Here is a 23,829-nt window from a genome sequence, read left to right as displayed (position 1 = left end):
CCCCGCCGGGTCGGGAGCGGCGGTCGGCGCTGGGAGGCCGGCGCCGGGATGTGAGTGCGGCGGGCGCGTGGGGGGCGCCAGGCCAGTCCGCTAGGCCCCCGGGGTCGCCGTGGCGGAGCACAAGCCCGGGCGCCGGGCGGGCCGGCCGGGGCGGGCAGGTTGGCGGGAGGGACGCGGGGGCCGATGCGCCCGGCGCCGGGTCGGCCGAGCCCCGTCTCTGCACCAGGGACGGAGCCGTCTCGGGCCGCAGCGGGCGCGGGTCTGGCCTGCGCTCCGGCCCCGCCCGCCCCGCGGCGGCAGCGGCTGCGGAGGAGTGACGGGGCGGGTGGGGGTGAGCTGCGCGGCGGACGGCGACTGGCACCTGGCTCCTCGCTGGGCCCCGACCGCGCCAGCCCCTAACGTGCTTGGGAGCCCCACTTTCACCATCGGGACGCTTTCTTTGCTCAGCTACTTAGATGCCTTTTCTCCATCCTCGCACCAGGCACACATTGTATGGGACACAGGCCTCGGGCCTCACAGCTGTCAGGGGTAATTGTGACAGTGCGGACGTGAGGTGCTGAGGTCCTGCAGCCTCGGGCCCTCCAGAGCCTCTGGGAGATGGGAGGTGGTGGTGGGATGCGGTGGGGGTTGGGTTGGAAACGCAGGGAAGGAGCCAGTGCTCAGTAAGGATCCGCTATTGTTGCCGTGTGGCCTCTTCTGCGGCTAGCTAGTGGTCAGTCTGTCTGATAAATCAAAGGACTGGTGCAGAGTGGGAGTCCGCTTCCCACGCCGAGACCATCACTGTCTGTGCATTCTGTCCCCATGCCTGCGGAAGGCCGCACGCCACCCAGCTGTACCAGCACGTGCCGGAGACCCGGTGGCCCATCGTGTACTCACCCCGCTACAATATAACCTTCATGGGCCTGGAGAAGCTGCATCCCTTTGACGCCGGAAAATGGGGCAAGGTGATCAGCTTCCTGAAAGGTATGGAAGGCCCACCTTGGACCCTGCATCTGCTTCCTTTATCTCCCACCATTGCCTTTCCCTGACACAAGCTTCAGACACCCCTGTCTCCAGCCTCAGCCCTCAGACTGCCTCCCACCCAGGCCGTGAAAAGGGACTTTCCCACCCAGACTTCTGAGCATGTGTCCGTGACTCAAACCTTCCCTGGCCCCCCATCGCTCTGGACCTGAGTTTTGTGTCTTCCCCTGAAAGTCCCGTAGAAAGGGAGCTAATCAATGATGGGCACAGGAAGGTGAAGTTGGGAGGAATCCAATGTCTGTCCACCACGAGCTCAGAGTCCAAGAAGAAGAGAACTTTTGCTCCAACTCCATTGATTACAAATGGAGGAAACTGGGTCCCAGAAAACGTAGGGACATGCTCACAGTCACAGAGCTACTAAGTAGCAGGTGTCTGACACTCAGAGTTCCAGGCTCCTACCCTTCAGGGCTCATCCCACTGCGCAAGGTCAAGCATGCACTGTTTGAACTGTGGTGTGGGAAATCCAGGCATCACAGTAGGCTAGTGCCGGGATATTATTGTTCCCTCTGTATCAAGAGTGCTTTCACTGAGGGAAGTAGGAAGTGTTACCGAAATGTTACCCGGTGCAGGAAGGCTCAGTTCTTCTGATCACACCATGGAGAAAATCTCATTTGGGGGCTAGCCCATCTTAAACACTAAGCTCATCTCCCTTTTTAACAAATCCAGAGCAAGCCTGAGGCTCTGCACCTTGCAGAAAATAGAGTCAAGTTGGAGATTAATAACACTGGTTCTATTATATTTGTGTGTGTTTTTTTTATTTCTGGCTAACTTCTATTCGTGGCAAGTGATACTTATTTTCAGTTTGCAGTAGTGATTAGAGTGAGTATTCACAGAAATATTAAGTTGAAAAGAATACAAGTTGTGTGCGGCTGTGCAAGAACTCTGGCAAGTGAGCAGAGCCAGCCTGCCCTCACCTTGCAGTTCTCTGGCCTTCCTGAATTGGTCCGTCAAGCTCTGCTTCCAGCCTGAGTCACTCCTCCCATTCCCCCTTCCCGGGCCCCTGTGTCACCTAGCAGCCTGACAGACGCGTTCCTTGTCTCCCTCCTCCGGAGCCCACAGTCCTCTTGAGTTTTCTCCTTTCTCCTGTGAGGATGTGGGTGGAAAGGAGGCAGGGGTCATGTGGGGGAGGGCCTTGGGGGCCTCCAAGAAAAGAGCTGGCCCTTTGCCTGAAGACACTGGGGAGCCGTAAAATGTTCTGGGGTGCGTTAGGGGGAGTACCTACTGTTTGTGGAACTATATGTGAGAAATGTACGTAACTAGTTGGTTTCTAAGGGTAACACTTTAAACAGGTCCCCTAGATTCTGACCTTGTTTGTCCCTTTGATTTCCCTAGAACCCAGAGAATCATGGGCCTGTTCTCACTGTGCTCTAGAGCATGTCATCTCTTGATCGCAGTTTCTTCTTTTGAAAATGGAACAAATCTTGTCTGGTGTATGTGAGGGGTGATGAAATAATGCAGTGTTTTCTAAACATCGGTCATTTGCAAACCACTCTTGGGACCTTGCCATCTCTTCATACCACCTGTTCCATTTTTAATTCGTATTTTTTATTGACTTAGCCTTCATTTTTAAAAACTTAAATAAACTTGTTTTAAAAGGAAACATATGTCATCTAAATGGGAAAAGCTGGTTTCACTTGCCATAAATAGAAAGTCATGGGAAATATAAATGCATTGAAAACAAGAGTATAATTCGCTTCCGGCTGCTGCTTCCTGTTGCTGCAGGTTGTGAGTGCTTTGGGGGTTAAAAAGGGAGATGATCATGAGCCAGGCAGGGATTAAAGAGAGGCCACCCCACACTGAGCCTCCCAGGATGCCATCAGAAGTTAGGGGAGAATGGATCAAAGAACTTTTCTCACCTTGAGGGTCTACACCATTGACCCAGGTGTCACCGGCCTCTGGGAGTTTTCCGGACACACGGGAGCTCGGAGCGCGCCTTGTGGCTATCAGTGGCTTAGGAAGGATCTTGGCGTGCACAATATCTGAAGTCCCCTGGCCTGAGGGCCTGGCCATGGTTCACACTGGCCTGGGAGGTGGCCTGTTGACAGAAGGCCCATAAACCAGCAATGCCCGCCTTCTCCTGGGCAGGGCTGACAGAAGTCAGGTTTGCAGCCTGGGGGAGGGACCGGGTTGAGCCCTCCCAGCAGGGAAGCATGGTGCCCACTTTGTGGTTTCAGAAGAGAAGCTTCTGTCAGACGGCATGCTGGTAGAGGCACGGGAAGCCTCCGAGGAGGACCTGCTGGTGGTGCACACGAGACGCTATCTCAACGAGCTGAAGGTACAAGGCCAAGGCCAGAAGGGCTGCCTGCCAGGAGGAGTGGCCAGGGGAGGGCAGCTCAGCCTGGGAAAGCACAGCCTAAACGGGATCAATTCCTGTCCGTGGTACAGGGGAAGCATGTGAGTCTGTGGTCCCAAGGGGAGCAAGGCGTCACAGACACCAGGGATGGCTAGACGGCTCCAGGGGCTGTGAGCTCCCACTCTCTGGAATTGTGAGAGCAGGGATGTCCACTTGGTGGAGAGAGAAACTTCACAGGGATTGGGGCTTCTACGTTAATGGCTTTCGATCTGTGCTCTACGAACAGGCTGCACAGACCTGCCGAGATGATGGACAAGCTGTTCTATTTGGCCTATTTTTATATTAGATTTAAGTTTAAGATTTTGTTCTAAGAACTTGTACTGCTAAAAACTTGTTGAAAACTGTTGCGCTAAAAATGAGTTTGACACCCCCAGGGCCCAGCAGGGAACATACCTGGTCATGCAGGTGGTGTGTATGGGTGAACTGGAAGCTGTTGCCCTTCCCAGGTGGGTGGCTGCTACCCAGCCCCACTGTAGGCCCAGCATGGCAGAGTGAAGCAAAGCAAGAAATCCAGATTATTAAGTGACAGTTCCTGATTTCTTAATGTGTTTACTCATTTAAGATTTTAAAATCCCTCCTACAGGCTGTCTGCTCATGACCTTTTAGACGGCCCACAGCTGTTGTCAGTGCTGAGGGTCTGAGGTGGAGGCAGCTGGTCAGGCCCCTTGGTGGGAGCAGAGGGGAGGGCTGGGCAGGGGGTTGCATCCAAACTTGGTGCTGTTAGGCTGCCTGGTGGGGTCAGGGAAGTAACAGGTTCTCTGCCCCCAGGAGTGTGGGAGCTCCACACACCTGAACCCTGTATAACTTTACTAGCCAAGGCCGCCCCAATAAATTAAATAAAATGTTTTTTAAAGAAGGATTCATTTTAGACCAAGAGCCATAGTAGAGGTCACCCGGCTCTCCCCTCCATAGGCAGAAAACCTGAGGCCCAGAAAGAGGATACACCTTGGCTATAAGGAAAAAAAATGGAGGGCCCTGGATGGAAGTAAGCTCATTTAGAGTGATCAGGGAGGGTCTCACAGAGGAGGTGAAGTTTGAGCTGAGACTATATAGTAAGGAGTAGGTGACACAGGTGGAGCTTTGAAGAGACAATGCTCCAGAGCCTCAGATGGAGTGGGAAGAAGGGACTTGGCCTCCTGCAGCGGGAGAAGGGTGATTGATTAGCTAAGTCGCAGGCACTGAGATACTGAGAAGGCATGTGGTGTGTTCAGGGAGGCCAGCAGCACCAGGCCACACAGGGTTCTGTAGGCCGTGGGGAGAGTTTTGATTCTGTTCCAGGTGCTGTAGAAGCGTGTTATAGTGTGCTGCGCCCCTCACGCTCCGGTGAGACCCATGTCCACTTAAGGCATTGTCTGGCATCTAGGTGTTGCTGCGTAGAAATATCCCAGTCACCCTGCAGACACACGCTGTTTTCTCTCTCTTTTCTCTGCTGTGGACACTTGAAGAGTTCATGCAGGTTTCGCAGGGCTGCTCCTCCTTGGCTGTTCTGTCTGTGCAGTGGAACCTACACCCTCTCCCCTGTCCCACCTCCACTCTGCCCCCCACCCACGTCCGGGTTCATGCCTGGCCCTGCACTGGTGTGGCCTTTGATACTTAATAAACAGGGCATTGAAGGAGATGCTGTAATCTGATGTTTGACAGATGATATCCTTTCTGGAAAGCAAATGTCTATTGAGCACCTACTGTGTGCAAGGCCCAGAGGTGGCCCCACTGAGGGTAGTGGTTGGGTTGGGCCAGTTCAGGCTCTTGCCTCCTGCGAACCCCAGTGACAGTGTGCCATGGGATGTGTCCTGCAGATTTGACATGTTGTCCTTGCGCGTCCCGAGCTGGGCAATGCCCAGGACATGTTTATGAAGCAGGTATTTAGTGAACACGGTGTTCTAGATGCGGGGAGACAAGCTGGAACAAAGGAGACCAGATCTTTTTTGGAGCTGGCATTTAGGTGGGAGTCAGCTCATGTCATAAAAACCAAATCAATTATATAGGATGGTAGAAGGCACTCAGTGCCTTGGGGAAAGTACTGCAGGAAATGGGGTGAGGAAGACCGCAGTTTGAAATGGGGGATCGCAGAGGATCTTACTGAAGTGATCATGAACTGAGGGCAGTGAGGGAGTAGGCTATGGGGGCATCCAGGAGGGCATTCCAAGCAGAAGAACGAGCAAGTGTAAAAGCCACGAGGCAGTGGTATCTCCAGTGTGTTGCAGCCACACAAGGAAGGCAATGTGGCTGGATTGGAGGGGATGAAGGAGGCTGGTAGGAGGTGAGGTCAGAAGACCACCCGTTGCTGTGGCTTTGCTCTGAGAGAGGTGGGAGCCCTGGGTGTATTAAGCAGAGGGACATGACCTGATCTAGGTTTTAACCAAGTTGCTTGGCAGCTATGGTAAGAATAGGCTGTCAAGACAGAAGCAGGGAGACCAGTAAGGAAGGAGGTTGTGCAGTTGGGAGAGATCCTGGGCTCTAAGACCAGGCGGCAAGTAGCGGTTGAACCACAAGGTATTCTGTTGTTCAGATGAGTAGGGGCATGTGAGAGAAAGAAGGCAAGGACGCCTCGGAAACTTTGGCCTGAGCCCCAGGAAGCCGGGATGCGGATCGGGCCTGCAGCATCACAGTCCTGTGGGAGGAAAGGAGGCACCGTTTCCAGACACAGCACCAGAAGGCGGATGTCCCAGGAAAGCCTCAGGGGAAATGGGACCCCCAGGGTCTCTGATTCTCTCTTATCTTTTCTTCCCTCCTTTTTTTATTGTAAAATTCACATGATATAAAGTTAATCATTAACCATTTTAAAGTATAAAATCTAGTGGCATTTAGTAAATTTACAATGCGGTGTAACCATCACCTCTATTTAGTTCCAAAACATGTTCATCACCCCAAAAGAGACCCTTCCACACTAAGCAGGTGCTCCCATTCCTCCCTCCCCCCTGCAGGGGCACCACCAATCTGGTTTTGCCTTTTCCGGTTGTTTTACATAAGTGTACCTGGAATCATAGACTATGTCACCTCCTGTGTCTGGCTTCTTTCACTGAGCAGTGTGAAGAATCATCTACCTTGCAGCATGCATCAGTTTTTCATTCCTTATTAAAGCTGAGTAATATTCCATTGTGTGGATATACCACATTTTGTTTATGTATCAGATGATGGACTTTGAGTTTTTCCAGCTTTTGGTCTTTTTGCATAGTGTTGCTCTGAACATAGGCACAAGTATTCGTTTGAGTACCTATTTTAAATTATTTTGAAATTCCACCTAGGAGTGGAATTGCTGAATTGTATGGTAATTATTTTTAACTTTTTGAGGAATCACCAAAATGATTCCCACAGCAGCTACACATTTTACGTTTCTTTTTTTTTTTTTTTTAATTTATTGATTTTTAGAGTGAAAGAGGAAGGCGGGGAGAAATATCGATTTGTTGTGTTCTGACCAGGGATTGAACCCACAACCTTGCATATTGGGACAATGCTCTAATCAACTGTGCTACCCAGCCATGGTCCACTTGACATCTCTTAACACCAGCACAAGGGGTCCATCTTCTCTACACCCTTACCAACACTTATTTTCTGTTTTTTTGTTTTTTTTATTGTGGCTAATTTAGTGGATGTGATGTGGTATCTTATGTGGTTATAATTGGCATTTCCACAATGGTTAATAACATTAAGCATCTCCTCATGTGCTTTTTAGCCACTTATATGGCTTCTTTGAAGAAATGCCTATTCATTTGCTGTTGAGTTGTAGTTCTTTATGTGTTCTGGATATTATGTGATTTGCAAATAATAGTTTTGCTCATCCTGTGTGTTGTCTTTTCACTCTTTTGGTAATGTCCTTTGATGCACAAAATGGTTAAATTTTGCTAAAGTTCAATTACTCTATGTTTTTCTTTTGTTGGATGCTTTTGGTGTCTAAGACTGTGTTGCCAAACCCACGGTCATGAAGATTTTACCCTTGTGCTTTCTTCTAAGAGTGTTATAGTTTTAGCTTATATTTAGGTCTTGGATCCATTTTGAGTTAATTTTTGTATATGGTGTGAGATAAGCATCCAACTTCATTCTTCTACATGTGGATATCCAGTTCTCCCAGAACCATTTGTTAAATTGACTAGTTTTAGCCTCTTGTAGATAACCAATAACCAATTGGCTGTAGATATATGGATTTATTTTTGGACTGTCAGTTCTATGCCATTGATCTATATGTCTATCCTATGCAATACCATAATCCTATGTTTTGATTACTAAGTTTTGTAGTACGTTTTGAAATTGGGAAGCGTGAGTCCTTCAACTATGTTTTTCAAGATTGCTGTTCAGGGTCCCTTGAGATTCTGTATGAATTACAGGATCAGCTTGTCTGTTTCTGCAGAAAGGGCCATTGAGGTTTTGGTAGGGGTTGTATTGAATCTGTAGATGAATTTGGAGATAGTTGCCATATTTACAATATTAGGTCAATCCATGAACACAGGATATTTTTCAGTTTATTTAGATCTTTACATTTTTTCATCAACAGTGTTCTGTAATTTTCAGTGTATGTCTTGGTTCTTCTTGGTTCAATTTATTTCCATGTATTTTAAATTTTGATGTTATTGTAAATGGAATTGCTTTCTTAATTTTCTTTTTGGATTTTGTTAGTGTATAGCAATACAACTAATTTTTGTGTGATCTTATATCCTGCACTTTGTTGAATTTATTTATTAGGTTTAATTGGGGGGTTGTGTTGGTTCTTTAGGATCTCCTAAATGTAACATCATGCCATCTGTGAATAGGGAGAAGTTCCACTTTCCTTTCCAATTTAGAGGCATTTTATATTTTATTTTCTAACTAGAGGCCCGGTGCATGAAATTCGTACTTGGGTAGAATCCCTAGGCCTGGCCGGTAATCAGGGCCAATCGGGGCCTTCCTTCATTCTGTGCCGCCCCCTGGTGGTCAGTGCACGTCATAGCAAGTGATGGAACTCCTGGTCGAACTCCCGTGGAAACAATTTGCATATTAGCTTTTCATATACTAGTATATAGATTGTTTTTTTCCCTTTTGTTCCTAACTTGTTGACTGATTTTATGAAAGGGTGTTGGATTTTGTCAGAGGCTTTTTTGGTCATCAACTGAGAATTGTGTGGGACTCTCTCCCTCCCTTCTCTCCCTTTGTTCCCACTTCACTGCTGCAGAGTCCTACCCAAACCAAGTGGTTGGGCACAAAGACCCTGACATCTGATCAGGCGCTGGGATGGGCAAGAACATAGGCCATGCCCTTTGGTGGGCCGTGGGCATCAGGCTGGGGTGAACCTCACAGGTTCACTATAGCTCATTCATTCATTTGTTCAGCACTGTCTGGGGTCGAGTTCCCTAGAGTAGTGGTTCTCAAACTTGCTTAAGCCTCAGCTCCTCTGGAGGGCTTGTTACAACACGGATTGCTGGGCCCCACTCCCAGTTTCTGATTCAGGAGGTCTGGGGTGGGCCTGAGAATGTGCATGTCTAACAAGCTCTCAGGTGCCATTGTTGCTGCTGGTTCAGGAGCCACACTTGGAGAAGCACAGCCCTAGGAACAGAGCCTGCGGCAGGGATTTACCCGGGGCAAGGTTTCCAGTGAAACCTCTGGGAGCGGGCGTCAGGCAGAGAAACGGGAAAAGCTGGGCCTGCACATGGGTTCACCAGGATTGTGGCCTCAGCCTGATCCCACGGGGTGTGCTGTAGGCAGGGCACTGTCTCAGCAGCAAGAGGCCAGGCTCTCACAGGCTCTCCTGGGATGGGACAGGTGAGGTGGCCTCCTCAGGAGAGGGCGCAGGTGGGGATCTGGGAGGATTGACAGCATGTGCAACAAACACCTTCTGTGCCAGGCGTCACTCTCAGCATTGCCTGTACAGTAGGGAACGGTGTGCCTGCCCTCCTGGAGCTGGCTCCCTCTGGGAGAGACAGGTAACAGCAGAGGTGTGTTATTGTCAGGTAGAGACCAGTGCTGTGTACAAAGATGAAGCGAAGGCAGGGGTCGGAGGGCCAGGTAGGGGGACTTTAGGTTGGGCGCTGAGGACAGGCCTCTCCAATGGTCTGAGTCCTCATTCGAAGCCTAATTGGGAGGAGCTCTTGTTTCATGATAAGGAGACGGGACAGAGGTACAGGTAAGTAGAGGGCTGTGCTCAAATTGATATTGCAGTGGCAGAGTCCAGAGTTAGACTAGTTGCCTCTGAGGAAGACTTATGAACCTTGTCCCTCTCCTGCTCCCATCCAGCCTGTCCCTCAGTGCCCTTGCCTGGGGCCAGGCTATCAGAGGGCCTGGCCTGCTGGCCAGTCCGGGCGGTTCCACTGCAGCCCGCGGCACCTCCCAGATAGCGTATCTGTTCCTGGCACTGGAGCATCTGTCTCCACCCCCCTCCACCCCCCAGTCTGTCCCATTTCCTCCATTTATGTTTCACCCTGGCCACTGATGTTTCTTTCTAGGGTAGCTATATCCAACAGAACTTCCTATAGTGGTGGAAATGTCCGAGAAAGGCTCTATCCAGTCCAGTAGTCACTAGCCACATGTGGCCATTAAGCACTTAAAATGTGGCTAGTGTGACTGAGGAACAAATTTTACCTTAAAAAACTTAAAAAAAAATTTAATTAACTTAAAATTATACGCAAGTAGCCATGTGAAGCTGGCAGCTCCTGGAGTGGATAGTTCTTCAGTGAGCTGTGCCCCTGCTTTCACAGGAGCCACAGCTGGGCTGAGAAGAAGGCTGATGTTCCCAGCCTGTTTTCATGGAAGGAGACGAGGAGTGCTGATAGGCACCTCTCCTGGGAGCTGGTCCCTTCGGCTGACTCCCGTGTGTACTGTGATTTAATGCTTGACCCATATAAAATTCAGTCTTAGCTGAGTTTCCCCAGTATTGTCCCATATGGCTGCAGCGTTGTAAAGATCAGTACAGTATCCTATATAATAAAAGCCTAATATGCTAAGGGTCCAGTCATCTGTTCAACCAATCAAAGCATTATATGCTAATGAATGCTAAGGCTGCTCAACTGCTCGCTATGACACGCACTGACCACCAGGGGGCAGATGCTCCAACTGGTAGGTTAGCTTGCTGCTGGGGTCCAGCCGATTGGGACTGAGCAAGACAGGCTAGACATGCCCTGGAGCCCTCCCGTGGTCCCTCCCCAGCCAGCCAACCTCCCACGTCCCTCCCCAGCCCTGATCATGCACCGGTGGGGTCCCTCGGTCTGGCCTTTGCCCTCTTGCAATCTGGGACCCCTTGGGGAATGTCGGAGAGCCGGTTTTGGCCTGATCCTGTAGGCCAGGCCAAAGGACCCCACTGGTGTATGAATTCGTGCACCGGGCCTCTAGTATTACATTAAAAGCAAAGTGGGCAGGTGGAGGTTTGTGGTAAGGAAGTTTGAGAAGCAAGGGGTGAAGCAAAGGTAGAGGGGATTCTGTAGCAGAACTTCCCAGAACCTTTAATGTGCCAGCATGGGCTGTGACCTTCCAGGAGGGGGCAAATAAACAGGACTTCCCAAACTCATTGGTGTGGACCCTTCCTGATGGAGAGCCGTTGTGCTATAGCTGCTGTGGAGTCCTCTTAGAGAAAACTGTTCTTGTGATCAATACAAATGCAGCCACACAACCTCCTAGGGTCTGTGATGGACACTCAGGGAGCCTCAGACCGTGCTTCCCATGCTGCTGTAGTTGTAAAGGAGAACCAGTTAGGGGAATGAGAATATGGCAGCCCCAGGGAGGAGTGAGACATCTGAGGGTCTGGGGAAGGTGAGATGGGACAGTTAATAAAGGCATGTGGGGAACAGATGGACAGAGGTCCCGGACACAAGGTCAGAACTGCAGGACTCCAGCACTGAAGGGCAAAGCCCAGGTTGGAGCCCACTGGGACAAAAAAGGACTGTCCTGGGACTAGAGGGATGATGGGGCGGGGAGAGAGAGAGAGAGAGGGGGGGGGGGGGGAGACGGGAGGTTGTGTGGCTTCATTTGTATTCAGACCCCCCCCCCTCCAATTGAGTTACCGTATTTGCTGGTGTGTAAGACACCCCCATCTCCCAGAGATAGATCCTAAAGTGATCACTCCAGTGTACTCCAATTTAAGATGCAAATGACGTCAGTGATGGGTGGTGCTCCCCTCTTACCCCATCGCAGGTGTGGCGATGAAGAAAACTCCCAGCGAAACAGGTTTCATGTCCTGTGTAGTTCTCTTTAGAATGAGCCACAGGTTGCCAAGTTCATTGGAGGTAGAGAACCATTTCAGACTCCCGTGTGCGATACCTAATTCAGTCCATCGTGGGAAGCACGGTCTGAGGCTCCCTGAGTGTCCACCGCAGACCCTAGGAGGTTGTGTGGCTGCATTCGTATTCAGACCCTCCCTCTGCTGGTTGTGATGGCAGTTAGTCACTTAATGTGCTTCTTCAGAGGCTCTGCTGGGTAGTCACTCATTTGTTTCCAAGAAAACAGTGGCTCCAGGCCTTCCATCTGCCAGGCCTGTGGTGGCAGTGAGATGGCATGATGAACAGGGGAGCTGGCCACCCTGTCCTCTCTGGGTCTGTCCCCCACCAATATATGCATGTGCACATACTGTCAGCCAGTGGTCATTGCTACTGATTCAACGCCAACAGGAACCCCCAATTTGGGGTGCAGTGAAGAAAGAAACTTTATTCTGTGCAAACAGCCCATTGCGATGCAGCATGGCTGTGAGGTGGCCCTGGGGGAGATGGCCCTCAGGTGAGCCTCTCAGGCTAGCAACTCCGCTCTGCTCTGGTTTCTCCGCTCCAGCCCAGCCCGGAAACCAGTCCCCAGTCTCTGGTGGAAAGGGAAGGTGCCTGCGGGAGCCAGAGGGAAGCTGGTCTAATACAGATAAATCCCCGCCTCTGGTCAGTCATTCTCAGCATATGAGGACTTCATATCCTCAGTTTGATTGGTCCAAAAGGCACTGTCCTGATTGGTGAAAATGGAGCTGATGTGATTGGTTGGAGAAGATGCTGATGGGTGACATAGATGTGCAGATCCAACTGAACAGGGAAAACCTCAGTCGTACTTGTTGACATAGGGTTCCAGGAGCTCCCTCAGACGGGCTGGCTCAGGTGGCAGGAACAGTGCAGGCCATGTGGTGTGCATGAGAGGCTGCTGTTCAGAAACAGCTGAGGAAGGAAGCATGATCATCTCTACTTTCAGACAAGTAATCCATGCCCCATGGACCCTGCTCTCGGTTCCTTCCCTGGAGTGAGGGAGCAGAACAAGCCTCCCCCTCAGCTGTCCTCAGCCCTGCCAGCCTGAGGGGCTGACAACACAGGGGTTCATAGCAGTGCAGGCAGCCTGACACAGTCTCCCCTTGGTCGGTGGCCTCAGACACCGGGACCCCTTTGGGGGCTGACTGGCCCTGTCCTGCCCTCCTGCCCAGCTTCTCCTGGGTGCCCCTGCACTACCACCATCCCTTCCCGGCTCTTTGCAGGCACATGCTTTTTCTGCAGGCCTCTCCAGACCTAAACCTAAATCTCTCCTGATTGGCGATCACAATGGCCGCACTTCTCAGTCCTCTCTCACTGGATGCCTTGGCAGCCTCACCGCCTCACTTTGCTCACTCCTTCCTGAAACCCTCTGTATCTGGCCTCCTGAGCACCTCTGGTCCCTACCCCCCCCTCCCCCCGCCGCCACCACACTCAGTCTCTCTCTCTCTCTCTCTCTCTCTCTCTCTCTCTCTCTCTCTCTCTCTCTCTCTCTCTCCCCTCCCCCCCCCCATCATCCCTCTAGTCCCAGGACAGTCCTTTTTTGTCCCAGTGGACTCCAACGTGGGCTTTGCCCTTCAGTGCTGGAGTCCTGGAGTTCTGACCTTGTGTCCGGGGCTCTGTCCATCTGTTCCCCACATGCCTTTATTAACTGTCCCATCTCACCTTCCCCAGACCCTCAGATGTCTCACTCCTCCCTGGGGCTGCCATATTCTCATTCCCCTAACTGGTTCTCCTTTACAACTACAGCAGCATGGGAAGCACGGTCTGAGGCTCCCTCTGGTCGGACGTACCTGAGAGCCTTTGCTGGCAGACCAGCCCTAGTGTCCCGGTGTTACCTAACTTCTGTTGAACATGGACTGACTTTTCTTCTGCCAGCAGTAATTTTTCTACCTTAACCCATACAGCTGGACAACTCTTGTTCACCTTCAGTCTCTGCTTTCATGTCACCACCTCCAGAAAGCCTGTGTGCCCCTACCCCACCCAAACCGTGTTCTTCTTCATCGCAAGGCTTGTCACATAGGAGTACTCCCATCTAGGCTGCACGCATGCTGACATGAGGACTGCACCAGCCCCCACCTTAATGAACGTTTACAAAGTCCCTGGGCCCCTCCACGTCTCTGCGTGAGGTCAGTGGGCACAGGGAGCCTGGGCCTAGGTGCATTCTCAGCCTGGCAGGAGGTGGTTCAGGATATGGAGGCATGGGCATTTGCCCGAGGGCCTGGGAGGTCACAGGAAAAGCCGTGTCCTGATCTCGGTGCAGACGCCTTTTAGGTGGCCCAGTCCTCCTGCCTCAGTAGCCAGAGAGGAGGCAGGATGCCTCTTTGGAAAGCAGGTCCACTTCCCCGTAGATGAAGAAGTCATATGTACTGTGCTGGGGAAGCAGGGCATCTGGGTTCCCAGACTTGGCTCTGGGACTCACTGTGTGACCTTGGCAAGAAAGATCCTCCCTGATTGGGGCCTCATTGTGGCCATTTCTGGGTCTGCACCTCTGCAGTTTGGAGTCCTCCTCGGCTCTTGTTTTGGGCACAAGAGGGCAGCCGAGGGCTTTGGCGTGCTGAGGAATGTGGGCCAAATGGGCTTGAAAAACCTGTACTGGGGACACTGGTCATTACTGCGCCCCAGACTGGGTGGGGCCAGACTGGAGGGGCGTCTTGTTTCTCATCACAGTAACTGCACCGGGCCCAGAGTTCACCCAGAGCACCTGGAAACTGGCATTACAGGGAATGGGATTTCTCAGCGGCTGCCTCTGAGCTCGGGCATGGCCGTGGCAGGCCAAGGGCCTACGTCTCTTTCCACAGTGGTCCTTCGCTGTCGCTACCATCACAGAAATCCCGCCCGTCATCTTTCTCCCCAACTTCCTGGTGCAGAGGAAGGTGCTGAAGCCCCTTCGGACCCAGACAGGAGGAACCATAATGGTAGGTGGAGAGGCAGGTGGGACGCAGGGCTGGGCTGGGACCCCACACCCGGTTCCCGCCCACCGCCGGGCCGTGGCCCACCCTGGGCTCTCCATATGGATGCCTTCCTCCCACTTAGTAATGGAACAAAACCTAAGTAGTCCTCAAGGCCCAGCAGCGCCTCTCCAAGCCTTTCCCACCGCAGGGTATCAGAGTTCACTGTTCCCTTTTCAGGGACGTCCAATTGAGTTACCGTATTTGCTGGTGTGTAAGACACCCCATCCCCCAGAGATAGATCCAAAGTGATCACTCCAGTGTACTCCAATTTAAGATGCAAATGACGTCAGTGATGGGTGGTGCTCCCCTCTTACCCCATCGCAGGTGTGGCGATGAAGAAAACTCCCAGCGAAACAGGTTTCATGTCCTGTGTGTAGTTCTCTTTAGAATGAGCCACAGGTTGCCAAGTTCATTGGAGGTAGAGAGTCATTTCAGACTCCCGTGTGCGATATCTAATTCAGACCTTGTAAATGCCTGTTGACCACTATAGTTTTCTTTTCAACCTGCAAATTTGTATCTTTTTTTTTAGTTTATTAGAGTATTACTTACTGCCCACCCCCAAAACTTTGATTTCCTATGGATTTCAGTATTCAGTGTACTATAATTCTATGAGCAAAAACTTGTCTTTTTCCCTTTGAAGGCCACATTAAAATCATTGTCAGCTTATGTGTGATCATAAGTACTTTTATGTATTCCAGTTTCCTCACAAAATTGCACTGCACATCCCATATACCAGCCAATCTGGTGCTTGCTTCTGGGACTGAGTTTGCTGGGGTGGATGCTTCCTTAGCCCCGCCTCAGGGCTCCTCCCACTGCAGAGCTGGCTGGAAATGGTGTTTGTGGGCTGAATGAGTGATCCGTGAACGGTGAGAGAAGAAGAGGGCTGCCGGTGCCCTTCACCCTGTGCTTGTCTCCCAGGCGGGGAAGCTGGCCGTGGAGCGAGGCTGGGCCATCAATGTGGGTGAGTGCCACGCCTGGGGGAGCTGGCCTGTCCGGGGCCGGGGGCGGGGAGGCCGAAGGAACCTGGAGGAAGTGCCTGTGAGTTTGGAGACGCTGGTGCCTAGGAGGGATCAGCCAGTGCCTCCAGCTGGCATGGAATCCTTGTCTAAAGAGCTCTCCAGATGGCTCCCCAGTCCTGTCTTTGCATACTTCCAGTGGTGGGGAGCTCACTCTCTCCCAGGAAGCCTAAGCCATCCCCTGGACAGCTCTGCGTGAGGCTGAAACCTGCAGAGTTTCAGAGGCTCCCCCAAAAGACTCTATCAACCCCTTGGGGCCAGGACAGCCTTCAGGGGCTTGGTCATGTCATGGTGGGTGGCTGCCCAGGATCAATATCACTTTATTCTCAGGGGCCGTGAGGGCCAGCATTTCCCCAGTCCCTTGGCCTCTCCCACAGGATTGGCTCATGGGAGGTCGCACCGTGGCCTTCCTCGTCCCTGCTGTGCTCCTCATGGAGGCCCAGCGCTTCCCCGTTTGTGAAGCCCTGTTCTGTCCGGCCTCTCATCTGCACTGGGTGTTATTGTTCAGTCCGATCACATTGATGAGAACATGGATGTCGAGAGAGGCTCAGAGCCCCATAGCTGCCTTCCCCCACTCCCACCTTGGATTGTGAACACTTCAAGGCCTTCTTGGTATGGCCAGATACCCATCATTAGGTCTGGTTTAACCATGAGATTATGGTACTCTGCTGAATTAAAAAGTGAGTGATACATGCCATGTGTTTCCACAGGGGTCCCAAGAGGACTCAGAGGCCCTTGGTTTGACTCTTGGTTCTGCCATTAGCTAGCTGTGTGACCCAGGGCAAGTTGCTAACCCCGCATCACTCTCTGTGCTTCAGGGTCTTAATGTGTAAAATGGAGATGATAATGGTAATGGTGCCCGCCGGGCCTGTGGAGGCTTCAGTGAGCTCAGTGCTGGTTAGGAGCTCACTGTCGGCTGTTATCTCATCATTAGGATCCAGTGACAGCCCCTTGGGTGGTGCAAAGGCAGCTCCCTGTACCCGGGCCCTGACCTCACACTGCCAGGTGAGGCAGTTACTGGGCTCAGCTTCAGAAACCCTGCACTCAGTCCTGTAGGGGCTGCAGGGGGGTGGGCTCTGGCCACTGACCCTCTGAGGCTATGGTTCCAGTGTTGAGGGGTAGAGGAGCCTGGGCCCTGGTCTCTTGGACCCTCACCGTTGCCATGGTAGCCATGACCAGCAGAGGGTGCCCTGCCTGATCACCCCCTTCTACCACCCGCAGAATCTGGGGGTTCCCAAGGTAAACCTGCCCCATAGCTCCACCACCCTTTTCTGGCAGGAGGCCTCACATGTGGGCAGGCCCAGCTCTAAGGAGATTTACTGTCTTGGGAAGGATGAGCTCTGTCCCCTAAGGGGTGTGAGTGGGCGCTGCAGTCTGACTTGTTGGGATCCCGAAGAAGTTTCTTTCTCTGGCAGGGGTGGCTGTAATGGCAGAGCTGGGGAGAAGCATGTATATCAACAATAAGAAGGGCATCCCTACAGAAGAGTGAGGGGAGGTAGAAATAATAATAATGATCACAATAATACTGATGACATTTACTACAGGCTCAAGCCTATGCCGACTTTTGTTCTCCATGGCTCACCTCAGTGAACCCTCATGGGGGTAGTGACATATCTAGGCACGCAGCTCACTTTGTTAACCGGGAGTCCCAGGAGCCTTCCTGAGAGCTGAGCAGGGAGGGCACGTGGGAGGGCAGGGGGTTGTGCCGGGTCCTGACCGCATCACATCTGCCTTCTGTAGGTGGTGGCTTCCATCACTGCTCCAGCGACCGGGGAGGGGGCTTCTGTGCCTACGCGGACATCACACTGGCCATCAAGGTGTGCAGGAGAGCATGTGGGAATCACCTCCAAGAGCCCTCCCTGGGACCCCTGCCACTCCCACGTTTGTGTTCTCACCCCACATTATAGAGGAAGGAAGTGAGGCTCAGCGGGGAGGAGGGTCCCCGCATCACTCAGCCAGGCTCAGGCTCAAACCTAGACGGACTCTGCTCTGTGTTGCCTGTGCCAAAAGGGAGGTATTACAGCCTGCGGCAATGGCAGAGCTGGGGAGAAGCATGCATATCAACAATAAGAAGGGCATCCCTACAGAAGAGTGAGGGGAGGTAGAAATAATAATAATGACCACAATAATACTGATGACATTTACTACAGGCTCAAGCCTATGCCGACTTTTGTTCTCCATGGCTCACCTCAGTGAACCCTCATGGGACAGGTGAGGAAACTGAGGCCCAGAGGTGAGGTCACAGCCAGAGGGGCAGAGCTGGCTTTGGTCTCCGTGTTTGTGGAACCCCAGAGCTCCCCCTGCCACCCAGCACCTGGTCTCAGGCTGGGCTCCCGGAACAGGCCATTGGGGTTCCTGTTCTCACAGAACACACAGACTAATGGTGGGGCTGAGACAGGTCAGCAGACCCTGGGCATTCAGGAGGCAGACACGCAGGAGAGCGTGGCGGGCGGAGAGCGGGGAGGAGGGCTTTCCAGAGAAGGAGGAATGTGGACCTGACCTTGTAGGAAGACAAAGATTGTTCCCGGCCCAGTTTTGAAGGGAGGCTTCCCTCCCCCACCCCCACATTTCCCAGGATTCCTGGGGTGTCACTGCGGGCCAGCCTCACTCCCCTGCTCGCCTCCTGACTTCCTGCCCTTCAGGGCCCAGCACAGGCCCCTTCCTCCAGGAGGACTTTCCTGACCCTGCGCACATGCTTCTCTGGAGCTGCATAGCTCTCACAGGCATGTGATGTCTTTGCCGAGTCCTCCTGCCCTGGCCCCTCACCAGCTGGGGGTCCCTGAGGGGCTGTGTCTTCTGGCCTGTGTGGGTTCTCACCTCTCCCCTCTCCTCCCCTGGGCAGTTTCTGTTTGAGCGAGTGGAGGGCATCTCCAGGGCCACCATTGTTGATCTTGATGCCCATCAGGTGAGTGCCCTTTGCGGGCTGGGGTCTTGTGGGCCCCCTCCTCAGCCCCCCTCCATGTGTTCCCCATCAGCATCCATCCTACAGCCTACACTGTGGGACTCCTCCCCCTGGAAACATCTGTGAGCCCCAAGGCAGATCTCTGCCCCCTTCATCCTGATCTGCCTCTCTCCCACTGCCCACCGTCTCTGTGCCTGGAGAGACCAGAAGCAGAGGGTCCTTCTTTCTCCTTCTGCCCCTCTTGCCCCAGCCAATGCTCCTGTGGAATTGAGGGTCCTTCCTCCCTTCTCCTGACTGCCTCCCCAAACCAGGTGGCTCTTCCTAAAACCCCTACAGGCAGTGCTATTCTTGTGCTCTAACCCCTCAGTGGCTCCCTAGTCAGTGCACAGAGCCCAGGAGCCCTGTGGACCTGCACCCCAGGACAGTGCTCATCCATGCGCTGCAGGGTTGCTTGGCCACTGCTGGGCAAAAGCATCAGGACTGGCCTTACCCAGCTCTGGCTCCTGTCGTCCCAGGTCGGGCAGGGCATGCAGTGGGTTCTTGAAGGCCCTCCTGCTCCTCTGCTGCTGTGGCTTTGTGATGGTCGGGACAGCTCCAAGGTCACATGACACTGAGCTCCTGAACCACATGAGTACAGCCCTTACAGTTTATGTTTCACATCCCTGATCCCATGCCTTGGGTCCTGAAGAAGACTGAGAGGGCTGGGCTTGCTTAAGGTCATGCTGGAAGATCATGGGGCCAGGTTTTGAGGTTGAATCCTAGCTTTGTCACTTCACAGCCATGAGATCCTCTGCCAAAGGGCAAACCTCACTGCTCAGGCACAGGGCGGGGGGGTTGGAGGGAGGGTCCTGGCTTTGTTGAGGGCACTTGCCTGCAAGTGGCTCCCATGTTCTCCCCGCAGGGCAATGGGCACGAACGGGACTTCATGGGTGACCAGCGCGTGTACATCATGGATGTCTACAACCGCCACATCTACCCTGGAGACCGCTTTGCCAAGCGTAAGCTGCCCGCCACCCTCAGTCCTGAGTTCACTCTTGCTTGGATGGGGGTTTCTCCTGAGTATTTCCTATGTGCTGGGTGTTGCAAGGTGGGAATCGTTCCCATTGTATAAATGAGGAAATTGAGACCTAAAGAAGTCACATGACCCACCCAAGATTGCATTAGCCTGTTTAAAAAACATATGGATTGGTCCTTATATTAGGGGTAGCATCAAAAGAATAAAAACAGACTCCTAGGTTTGCATCTGTCTGTAGCACACAGGGAATGAGCAAAAGGAAATGAGGGAAAATAAGATAAATAGGATATTCCAAATGAGATGGAAGAAATCAGTTCAGATATAATAGTTGGTAAAATAAAAATAAATGCAGGCAGGTTCAACTAAAGGCAGAGATGCTCAGGTGAGCTATGAAAACTCGAGCACCTGCCCACTTTGTGGGTTGGGGACCTTTATGCTGGAAGGGCTAGTGAGTCTTCTGTGGGCACTCAGCTGCTGGGATGCCCCAAGGGACAAGTCTCAGAACTGAATCTTGAATGTGCTGGGTTTGGACATGAGGGCACAGCTTGCTATCCCTGTGTCTGGGCAAGGTGTTTTATTCGCAATTCCCCTTCTCTTTTGGGTCCCTGCTTTGCAGCTCTTGGTGCTCTTTTTAGCTGAGTTTCCCCCCACCCTCTCAAAATTGCACCAAGGCAAAGCAGAGCCCTATCTGATGTGGATGTGTTGTTTAGGGTTAGCAGTACTGTCCTTACTAGACTTTCATTGTACACCAAGAAAAGGATGGGAGTGTGTGTGTGTGTGTGTGTGTGTGTGTGTGTGTGTGTGTGTGTGTGTGTTTAGCTTCATTTTGAGTGAAATGAGAGGCTGAGCCGTGCTGGAGTCAGATTATTTTCTAGTCCTTCCTTGGGCACTGGCAGGGATCCAAGCAATCTTTGTCCTCTTGAGCCTCAGTTTCCTGTCTCTGCACATGGGGGATTTCTGTGTCCCTCTCAGAGGCCATCAGGCGGAAGGTAGAGCTGGAGTGGGGCACCGAGGATGACGAGTACCTGGATAAAGTGGAGAGGAACCTCAAGAGAGCCCTTCAGGAGCACCCTCCCGACGTCATGGTGTACAACGCAGGCACTGACATCCTCGAGGGTGACCGCCTTGGGGGACTGTCCGTCAGCCCACAGGTATGTCCTGAAGGTGGCGGGCGGAGGAGCGGGGGAGCGGTCTGCTCTGAGGGCTCAGCTGCGGCCGGGCAGGTGGGCCACGTTGGTGCCTCTCCTGACATCGGGCGGCTGGATGGAGACAGCTGCAGCCCAAGCAGGGCTAGACCTGCAGCACGACCTCTTGGTGCCATGAGGGTCGGGGCCTGCCTGAGCTCACCTTCCCACTCTCCCAACAGGGCATCGTGAGGCGGGATGAGCTGGTGTTCCGGGTGGCCCGTGGCTGTCAGGTGCCCATCCTCATGGTGACCTCAGGCGGGTACCAGAAGCGCACAGCCCGCATCATTGCTGACTCCATCCTTAATTTGTATGACCTGGGGCTCATTGGTCCTGAGTCAGCCAGCGTCTCAGCACAGAACTCAGACACGCCTCTGCTGCTCTAGGCGTTGCCCTGACTGCACTGCCCTTCGGAGTGGTTCTCTGCCTGCCTCCCCCCTGCCCACCCCTCAGTGCTGCTCCTTCTCTAACCACCGGGGACGGCAGGGCAGCTGCCAGGGGCCCCGCAGGGCCTGGGGCTTGTCCCCGCCGAGGCCTGCTTTCGGGGCCTGGCAGGCAGCTCCTCCACTCTCCCCACTGGATGTTGGAGGGTCTCCAGGCCCCTCTGTGGGTGGGGGCAGAAGGCGCTCCCAGGAAGACAGCACCCAGGTTTGACAGGCCCTGTGGAAGGAGGCAGCTCACCCAAGGAGAGAGGAAGGCAGGTGAGGCTCTGGGGGCGGCAGGGAGGGCCCCCAGGGGTCAGGATGCTCCCGTTTTAAAAAATGTCAGACCCCTGTCAGACCAAGGAAGCTTCCATCTCTGCAATGGCTGGGCCTCTTCCTCCTCTTAAGTCATGAGATTTGCTTCCTTCTTGTCTCAAGCAAGGCCTGAGGATCTGGGGCCAGCCATGTGGGTGGGACTGAAACCTGGCTCCTGGAGCCAGGCCTGGGGTGGGGGCTGCATTCCTGGCCTGCAGGCCGGAACCCTGGTCCTCCATGTGGGCAGTGGCAGGGAAAGGGGAGGTTTCCCTCTGGCATTCCTCTAGTAATGCAAGGGCTGGACCTGTTCTCAGATCAGAGCCCCTCGGCTGACGCGTGGATGGGAGCCCCAAGGAGCCCCATCCCTGCTTCCACAGCGGGCTCACCTGTTCAGGGAGGAGCAGTTTGGGGAAGAGCACTTGGCTCAGGACCTTGGCGCTGGAAGCATCCAGGGCTGCTGACCCCAGTGGGGAGGGCAGAGGAAGGTGAGGACTGGACGGGGAAATCTCAGGTGGTGCAGGTGGCCAGGCCAGGTCCTGCAGGAACCAAGGCCCCATGTAGGGACTCAGGCACTGAGGAGGCCAGGCCGGGGTTTCTGGAGGGAGAGCAGAGGGTCTCCATCTGGGCCTATAGGTTGTAAGGGAAGGGGGCTGGGGCAGGGCCCTGGGTGGGGCGACAGACTCCACTGGCCTCACTCAAATTCCTGGGCGCCTGATCACACTGGCCAGGATCCTGAGTGGGCCCTAACCTTGGCCTCAGCTCTACTCTGAAGGGGACTCTTGGGTCCCTGAGGAAACTGGCCTGCGGGGAGAGCCCACTCCATTGCCTGGGTGTGTTCTCTCTGGACAAAGGTGGGGCTAGAGACGTATCTGGGTCCCAGGTCAACTCCACCCTAGGGGTCTTGTGTCCATTATCCTCTGGGGCTGATTCCGCAATCTCCCACTTCCTCCCTCACACTTCCTCTGCTGCAGCGTGGATGGGGGTGGGGTAAAGTTCCAAGATCACAAACTGTCAAAAATGCTGACCTTCAGGGCAAGACCTGAGGCATTAAGCATCACTTGGACCACATTCCACTCCACCCTCCCACCCCCTGCCTTTGTCCTTGTTATCTCTGTGTCTGATCCCTAACATCCCTTGTCTGCAGTTCGGGCGGTGACACCTGGGGAAAGGCTGTGATGCAGCACAGCACTGTGAGCTGTCTGTACAGAGCCATAAAGGCTCTTCTTGACTGGCCTAGTCACTGTGTGCTCTTGAGATGAAGAATCCCTCCCTCCTACGAATTAAAGGGAATAAACACTTAAAATGCACATAGCACAAGGCCTGACATGGAGCAGCTGCCCAAGAAATGAAAGTATTTTATTCTACCCTCCTAGTCTTACGAAGTAGTCATTATTCCTATTTTACAGATGAGACAGCTGAGACTCAGCGAGCAATGTGATCCAAACCCGCACACATCTAGTGAGGCATAGAGCCAGGTTTGAACCCAGCTCTAGTGGACTCAAAGTAGGTATCTCAGCTGCCTCAAATTTAGCAGGAGATGTGGGGAGGTCACGCTCTCCAAACAGGAGGGTCTGGGAAAGGATGGGATGGGAAGGCAGGCAGTGTTGGACTCTGATGGTGGCTCTGCACAGTGTGGAGGCAGCGTGTGTGTGTGTGTGTGTGTGTGTGTGTGTGTGTGTGTGTGTGTGTGGCAGCGGGTGCTCCAGCTAGGCAGCACAGGTGTGTGTGTGTGTCTGTGTGTGTGTGAGGCAGCGGGTGCTCCAGCAGGGCAGCGTGTGTGGGGTGGGGTAGGGCCTTCTAGCCCTGGCCTTTGGTTGGAGCACTCATGGGGATGGTTTGGATGGGGCAGATGAGTCCAGGCAGGTGGGGAGCAGGACCTTGTCCTCAGCCGAGCAGAGTGACCAGGCCATCTCCAGGGTTAGCAGCACTGCCTGGATGGGAGCAGGATGGACCCTGAGTGGTCAGTGCCAGGGACAAGGACATCAGATCAAGACACGAGGGTGGTGGGCAGGGTTCTAGGCTGGCCCCCTGCTGCCTGAGGAGGAGGATGCAGGCTGACAGGGCCAGCTCTGCTCCGGCTCACGGTGGAGTTAGCTGTGGGAGCTCGCAGCACTGAGGTGCGAACCGCGGGACTGCTGTCTGCTGTGGACCTGAGGCATAGAAGGGTTAGCTACTCGCTCAAAGCCCAGGCTGGTAAGTGAAGGAACAGGATTCACAGCAGGGCCTCTGCTCCAGAACTTACAAGCTGATTCCTCACTTGCAGGGGCTCTTCAGGATATTTACCTAAAGGTAGGTTCCAGGGATAAATGCCTTAATATGTAGGATGCTCGGAGGATGCCATGTTGCATCTCCTCCGCACCTAGTAAATGTTGGCAATGATGGTTTTCCTGTAGGTCTCATTGAGCATCGAGGACAGTTGAGGTGAAATGTTTGGGATCTGTTCTTGTGGCATGTGTGTTTTGCTGTTTGCAAATCAT

General features: G+C 53.2%; 1 protein-coding gene across 1 annotated transcript; it reads left to right on the top strand.

Annotated features, from left to right (window-relative positions):
• HDAC11 (histone deacetylase 11) lies at nucleotides 1-22,659 on the top strand. The gene is made up of 10 exons (XM_079778066.1): nucleotides 1-50; nucleotides 815-963; nucleotides 3,195-3,295; nucleotides 14,346-14,462; nucleotides 15,417-15,459; nucleotides 17,255-17,331; nucleotides 18,357-18,419; nucleotides 19,318-19,414; nucleotides 20,404-20,582; nucleotides 20,798-22,659. Coding segments are annotated over exons 1-10 (1,032 nt in total). The 5' UTR covers nucleotides 1-48; the 3' UTR covers nucleotides 21,002-22,659.
• Nucleotides 22,660-23,829: the final 1,170 nt, after the last annotated feature.

This window comes from Cnephaeus nilssonii (genome assembly GCF_951640355.1).
Source record: "Cnephaeus nilssonii genome assembly, chromosome: 7".
Taxonomy (NCBI): domain Eukaryota; kingdom Metazoa; phylum Chordata; class Mammalia; order Chiroptera; family Vespertilionidae; genus Cnephaeus; species Cnephaeus nilssonii.
Note: the sequence above shows the minus strand (reverse complement) of the source record. Positions and strands in the feature narration are given on the sequence as shown.

What these genes read in the sequence shown, in the direction of transcription:
- HDAC11 (XM_079778066.1), top strand. An exon ending in GGTGATCAGCTTCCTGAAAG is followed by an intron (nt 964 to 3,194) that starts GTATGGAAGGCC and finishes TTGTGGTTTCAG; the next exon opens with AAGAGAAGCTTCTGTCAGAC. An exon ending in AGACAGGAGGAACCATAATG is followed by an intron (nt 14,463 to 15,416) that starts GTAGGTGGAGAG and finishes CTTGTCTCCCAG; the next exon opens with GCGGGGAAGCTGGCCGTGGA.